Source organism: Etheostoma spectabile, unplaced genomic scaffold (genome assembly GCF_008692095.1).
Source record: "Etheostoma spectabile isolate EspeVRDwgs_2016 unplaced genomic scaffold, UIUC_Espe_1.0 scaffold325, whole genome shotgun sequence".
In the NCBI taxonomy this organism is placed as follows: domain Eukaryota; kingdom Metazoa; phylum Chordata; class Actinopteri; order Perciformes; family Percidae; genus Etheostoma; species Etheostoma spectabile.
In genome coordinates this window covers 603194-610048 of record NW_022605585.1, presented here as the reverse complement: position 1 = coordinate 610048, position 6855 = coordinate 603194, and the positions used below count along the sequence as shown (strand labels likewise).

At 44.5% G+C, this 6855-nt stretch overlaps 1 protein-coding gene across 10 annotated transcripts in view; it reads right to left on the bottom strand.

Moving 5' to 3' along the window:
* camk2b2 (calcium/calmodulin-dependent protein kinase (CaM kinase) II beta 2) overlaps positions 1–3262 on the bottom strand; it is an 85248-nt gene extending 81986 nt beyond the window's left edge. For 7 of the 10 annotated variants that reach the window (XM_032511153.1, XM_032511155.1, XM_032511159.1 and 4 more), the window contains exon 1: positions 2991–3261. In XM_032511153.1, the coding sequence (XP_032367044.1) occupies positions 2991–3021 (31 nt within the window). In that variant the 5' untranslated portion in view covers positions 3022–3261. Of the gene's footprint in view, positions 1–2990 lie in introns of all 10 variants that reach the window. The other 3 variants (XM_032511151.1, XM_032511157.1, XM_032511150.1) reach the window with 1 other exon arrangement.
* Between the last annotated feature and the right edge of the window lie 3593 nt (positions 3263–6855).

The following is a 6855-nucleotide window of genomic DNA, read 5'->3' as shown; positions in this document are numbered from 1 at the left end:
CCCCCCCCCCGCCGTGTGCTACAAACGGAAGCAGAGCTTCGACATGACAGGTTACCTGCAGGGCCCACGGGAGTCAGCAGGATCCGGATCAGAGTCTCTAATATCATCTTTTACACTCTCCTTTTTGTTTATTAGCAGAGAAAACATTTCAACGGCCACTGAGCCAAAAAAAGCAAATATGTGGCGTAGTTTTTCTGGGAAAAAAATTCATTACTATTCGAGATGAGTGTCATCTTTAATCTTGTAAATATAGTAATAACTAAGAATATAATATTGTAATATTGTAACTGAAAGTCGGCTTTCCCCGGAGCTTTACATCACATTAAAACTTGCCGCGACATGTGGTGAAGAGCTCAAGAGAAAGCTGATGGACAGTGAGTCTTTGATTATGAATATATTATAACTTATATTATATATATATGTATATTATATAATATAATATATAAATATTGTAACTAGAGATGTTGCTGGTATCTCTATCGGCGAGTACTGGAGTCTATGCACCGATGTGATGCAACGTAATTTGAAGAAAATCTTCTTTAAAGTAGTTTATTTCTGTTACTATTTTGTTAGGACTCACTATCAAACTCAGACTCTAGTGATGATATGAGTCTGATTAGGCTCCATTGGGAACTGAAAATGTCAACATTAAAAATATCCCAAAACTTTGGAAAAAACATGAAAAAAAAGCAAGCACAATATTGAAAAACGGCCAAATATGTTGGAAAAAGCGAGAATAATGTTGAACAAAGTGAAAAACGAGGCTCGTTTCAACCAAACCGGGAAAGAAAATGGCTCTGTACTCAACTGGATAGACCTCCAACCAATCAGAGCAACGGATAGAACTGACAACCAATCAGACGCAACGGATAGACTCAACCAATCAGAGCAACGGATAGAACTACAACCAATCAGAGCAACGGATAGACTACAACCATCAGAGCAAGGATAGCCTAACCAACAAGCAACGGATAGACTCCAACCAATCAGAGCAAAGATAGACTCAACCAATCAGAGCACGTGTAGACTACATACCAATCAGAGCAACGATAGAACTACAACCAATCGAAGAACGGATAGACTCAACCAATCAGAGCACGTATAGACCTCCAAACCAATCAGAGCAACGGATAGAACTACAACCAATCAGCAGCAACGGATAGAAATACAACATTCAGAGCAACGGACAGAACTACAACCAATCAGAGAACGGATAGACCATACAACCAATCAGGAGCACAGGATAGAATACACCACAGAGCAATCGGCAGAACACAACAATAGAGCACGGATAGAACTACAACCATCAGAGACGACGCTAAACCGGAAAGAACTACAACCAAGACCGTAAGTATGTACCTCAACCATCAGAGCAACGGATGAACTAAAACAATCGAGCAACAAAATGAACAAACCAATCAGAGCACAAATGAGACTACAACCAATCAGAGCAATGAAGACCCAACCAATCAGCGAACGGATAGAACTACAACCAATCAAGAAACGGATAGAAACTACAACCAATCAGAGCAACGCATAGACTACGCCAATCAGAGCAACCGATAGACCTACGACCAATCAGAGCAATGGGTAGACCTACGACCAATCGAGCAATGGATAGACTCAAACAATCAGAGCAACGGATAGACCACGACCAATCAGAGCAATGGATAGACCTAAACCAATCAGAGCAATGGATAGACCTACAACCATCAGAGCAAGGATAGACCTATAGGTCGTAACACAGGAAGTCAATCAGACAGTTAATGAAAACACCTGTGTGTGGTGTGTGTGTGGTGTGGTGTGGTGTGTGTGGTGTGTGTGGGTGTGTGTGTGTGTTGTGTGTGTGGGGCCTTAAAGTATTCATTTCAATGTTTTATGGGTCAAATATAAACAGAAGTTATGTCAGGACCTCTATACAGAGGAGCAGGTCTAGACCACATGCGTATAATTTCCAGATCCCCTTCAATGCTTGACTTGTAAACACCCTTCGTCTTTACATCTGCAAACACACACACATACACACACAACACACCACACACACACACAAAAGGTGACAAAACCATCAGAGAACAGCATGGGCTCGTTATCAGTGAAGGCAGCTGCGCGGTGCTCCAGCATCTCTATTGTATTTAAATTAGAACATACCACACCACAACACACACACACACACACACACACACACACACACACACACACACACACACACGGAGATCCCAGCCATGACTAAAGAGACATCCAAATAAATCCTCCACATTAGAGCTGAAACCATCCACTGAACTGAACTGTGGAATAAATGTTCCTGTGAGGCGCAGAGATCCTCTCTGCCCACGCACAACCTGACAGAGACACTGAGTCCACTTTGCATCTGCCCACTGTGGCACCCCAAGCCTCATCAGTCTCTCTCAATTTGTCTGCACGCTACTAGGGAGGACACAACCCCCCAATAAATAAATCTCTTTCTTTCTTTAATCACAACACACACCTCATTAGATAAGGTGCAGATCAGCTGCAGCAGCCTTATTCTCTGACTTCTTTACTAAGCTGAGTGCCACTGTGATTAAAGCCAGCTGATGATGAGAGGGAGCTTCATGCCAACACATCAGCTTTTCTCCCTGATATTAGGCCACTTTGTCCCTAACTAGCCTCTGGGTAGAGAGAGGAGGGGAGGAGGAGGAGGAGGAGGGGTGTTCCCAGAAGTGTTCCCAAGCTCATGCAACCCCATCTTTATGCATAATCTAGCTGGATTTTTGATAAGTCTAATGGTGATGGATACAAAAAAAGCCATGCATTAAGGAATCATTTAGGGGTTACGCAGAGATGTAGGCGAGCTCCAGGTCAGCGTGCGTCTTGTTTTGGATGGATGGAGATGCATCCATCTCCGCAGATGTGCAGAGCTCCATCTCTCCTCCGGTTATAGGACCCGCATGCAGGGTCAGGCTGCGTGCAGGAGACTCAGAAATTACATGTGTAATGTATGGGCAGCTTACTTGCCAAGCTCCTCGTACAGCTGGTATTCATCTGTAAAACGCGTACAAGTTGTCGTTGCCATGATGTCTCCCCTCCTCGGACGGGTGCGGGTGCCGAGTCCGAAATGCACTGTGCGTCGGTCGCTGCAGACGGGAGGACTTCCTCGGGCTTTCTGTCTCCGCCCACCTCAAACGTCCGGACGGCTGAGTGGTTCAACTGCAACCCGGCACACACACACACACACACACACACACAGACAGTCGGTCGGTCAGTGGGCTCTCCCCTCCGAGGGTGGACTCTTTAAATACTAAAAAACTGGGAATGTGAGCTCACACATGACGTGTTCCTCTGGGTGATTGTGGGAAAAAAAAGGAAAAGGAATGAAGCAAAGTGAAAGCAAAGGCTGATTAAAGATCGTGGGGGAGCTCAGCATTTTGATTAAGCTTATTATAAATCATATAATGAGAAGAGAAGCCTGCAGCCGATAATGAAATTCAGTCACTTGTCTTAATCTATTTATAGACTTATGAGTGAATCAGAAGCTGCAAAGAACATTTCGTTCTTTTTTCTGTCTCTTCAGTGCAAAGGACCTTTTTTAGCATCTTTATTTCACTTTTAACAAGTAAAAGAAAAAAGTTTTTAGGCGGATCAACCTGTCAGGGGCCCCTGGGGGGGGAGATTGGCTGTTGGGCCCCTGTAATGTCCGATTGAGCCCATGTGCACGTGTACATGCACACTATTATACCACTAATACTCCAAATCTAATACAGGTCAGGTAAACAGTCTATTCTGTTTAATATTCCTAAGCAGGCCTTTTCCCAAATGTAACATTTTCTTAATTAAGACATGATATGTTGGTATTATTCAGGTTTTATGCTGCGTTCCAGGCAACCCGTATCTCGTGTTTTCACAACCTTTTACCCGTGAAAGTGTCCTGGAACGGAGGTCAAACCCGTAACTTACTACTTGTGAACTCTTATCAGATATTTGAACTCCTAGTTACAGTTTTTGACATCACACGCATAAACAACAATGGCGACCCCTGTTGATGCCGTACAGACGCAGGTGATTAAAGATGACATTCGATCGTGCACTACTACAGGTTATGTTTTTTAAATGAAGCCCAAAATATGTTGCCGGCTAGAAATCGCTAGTGTCAGCTAGTGCTAGCTAACGTCACCGTTAGGTAGCCGCTAGCTGGCGCTAGCTAACATCAATGTTAGGTAGTCGCTAGCTGGCGCTAGCTAACATCAATGTTAGGTAGTTGCTAGCTGGCGCTAGCTAACGTCAATGTTAGGTAGTCGCTAGCTGGCGCTAGCTAACATCAATGTTAGGTAGCCGCTAGCTGGCGCTAGTTAACATCAATGTTAGGTAGCCGCTAGCTGGCACGAGCTAACGTCACCGGTAGGTAGCCGCTAGCTGGGGCTAGCTAACATCAATGTTAGGTAGCCGCTAGCTGGCACGAGCTAACGTCACCGGTAGGTAGCCGCTAGCTGGGGCTAGCTAACATCAATGTTAGGTAGCCGCTAGCTGGGGCTAGCTAACATCAATGTTAGGTAGCCGCTAGCTGGCACGAGCTAACGTCACCGGTAGGTAGCCGCTAGCTGGGGCTAGCTAGAAGGGTTTGTCGTGACTTTGCCTGGAACGCCACCAGGTCGTGAGTCGTGACTTGAAGTCGTAACTTATGCGCTAAAAACTGTCTGGAACGCAGAATAAGAAGACTTCTTTGGGCGTGTGCAGCACATTCAGAATCTGCGACTCAATAGTTGTTTTTTTTGTGGTTTTTTTTACTGCAGTTTGTGACGCCCTCTTGAGCGGTTACGACCATAGACCGTTTACTGGATATCGGTAGTGACAGTGTGTAAGAGTAAAGCAGCGTTGCTAACTCTCAGCTAACGTAACAGTCAGATACCGCCCATGGACTGGATGTATATCCCGCCCACCAGTCTGTGGCTCGTCCCTCATTCCGCCCTCTCGCCTAAAATCGCACATCCGCATCCACGATGGCCCATAAACGCAAACTCGACGACTCGCATCAGATCTCCACAAACCAATGGGTGACGTCACACATGCTCTGTCCATTAATATTAACGGTCTATGATTTAGACGTACGGCCGGCTCTGTGTCACTGCCCAATGTGAGGAGCGTGCGGATTTAAGTCGCGCATGCTCAGATGTTAGCGGTTTACGGCATAATGTGTCATACCTGATGAGATTCGTGTCAGACTAAATAAAAAGAGTCGAGTCAGACCGAGTCAGACAGATCTTTCTAAATGCAGATGTGATTCACGCATGCTCAGATTTAAGCGGTTTACGACATAACTGTCATACTGAAATTTGTGTAAACTTTTCTCAGTGCAAACAATAACAGAAGATGGAAATTATTTCAAAAACTGTAGTTAATAGGGTTGAAAACCTCAAAAAAGTGACAAACATTGTAAAAAAAAAAAAAAAAAAAAAAAGCATCAAAAGTGATGAAAAAAAAGGGACAAAAACGTAAGAAAAGTGTTGATTTTCCAAAGAAAGGGCTGTCTGACAGCAAGATAAAGCACTGAAAATATTCTAAATACAGAATCCACTTATACTGATAGAGATGTTTTAGGAGTGTAAAATGTGTTTAGCTCCCCCCCCCCCTACTTTCAAGTCTCAAACTTTTATGTTTAGCATTTAACAAGTTGACCTTTGAACTAAACACGGACATGCTGAGTAAGAAACGTCAGCAGCGTCTCTTCTGTCTGAGAAAGCTAGCGACGTTTCAAGTGGACAGATCCCTGGGGACATTGTTTCACAAATCTGTTATTGAGTCCATCTTTACCTTTTCATGTATTTGCTGGTATGCTTCTCTGAGTGTAAAACGGAAAAACACATTAGCAACGGTGATTAAAGTTAGCAGCAAAATCACTGGGATTCAGCAGATGACAACAACTGGTCTGTACAACATGTGCTTAAAAAGGCAGAATCCACCATGTCTGATAGTTTTAACCCCCTGAATGCAGGATTTAAGATGCTGCCCTCTGGTTCCTGCTTCAGTCGGCCCCCAGACAAAACTAATAGATAGAAAGTCTCCTTCGTACCCTCTGCTGTCTCTCTGCTTAACTCTAAAGAATAAGTAACGTCTGCACATAAGGCGCTGGGATTTAGACCTTTAATGTGGTGGTATTTATTTCCCCATTTGGTCTAATCCTGTATTTTTAATTGATGTTGTCGTCTTTGTTATGTACTGGATGTCAACTTCTTTGCTACTGCAGCAAAATGAATCGCCCCTCGGAGCTTGAACAGTGAGACATCAGTCGATCCAGACATGGAGTTGTTGCTACACGGTCCTCTTCCATGTTGTCATGTCATCCATCTGCTATTCTTACGATGACCAATCAGAGCCCAGAGTGTGAATAGGCAGCCAACAGACACCGCGAGACAGATGAAGAGGAGATGACGAAGATTGGTCTTTACCGAGGTTTTCGGGTTGAAAGGGACCAATTCATCCAGGAACGAGGAGTTGCTTTTCCATCTTCCCCTTTCTGTGAGAATTTGTGCTTAAAAAAACTTGAGTGCAAACACTGAAAATATGACGGAAAAAAAACTTGATGAATCGCAACGTTTTTAAATTCGGCAGAAGTTGAAAAGTACAAAAAAAACAAAGTGCAACAGAAACAATTAATGGAGCGCTGTGAAGTTTTGGCCATTTTGCTTTTTGCTCGCAGGTGTCTCTAGAGCCCCCCCCCCCCCCCAGGGTTCTCTAGAGCCCCCAAACCCCCCCCCTACAGGTGTTCTCTAGAGCCCCCCCCCCACAAGTGTTCTACGAGCCCCCCCTACAGGTGTCTCTAGAGCCCCCCTACAGTGTCTCTAGAGCCCCCCCTACGGGTTCCCTAGAGCCCCCCCTACAAGT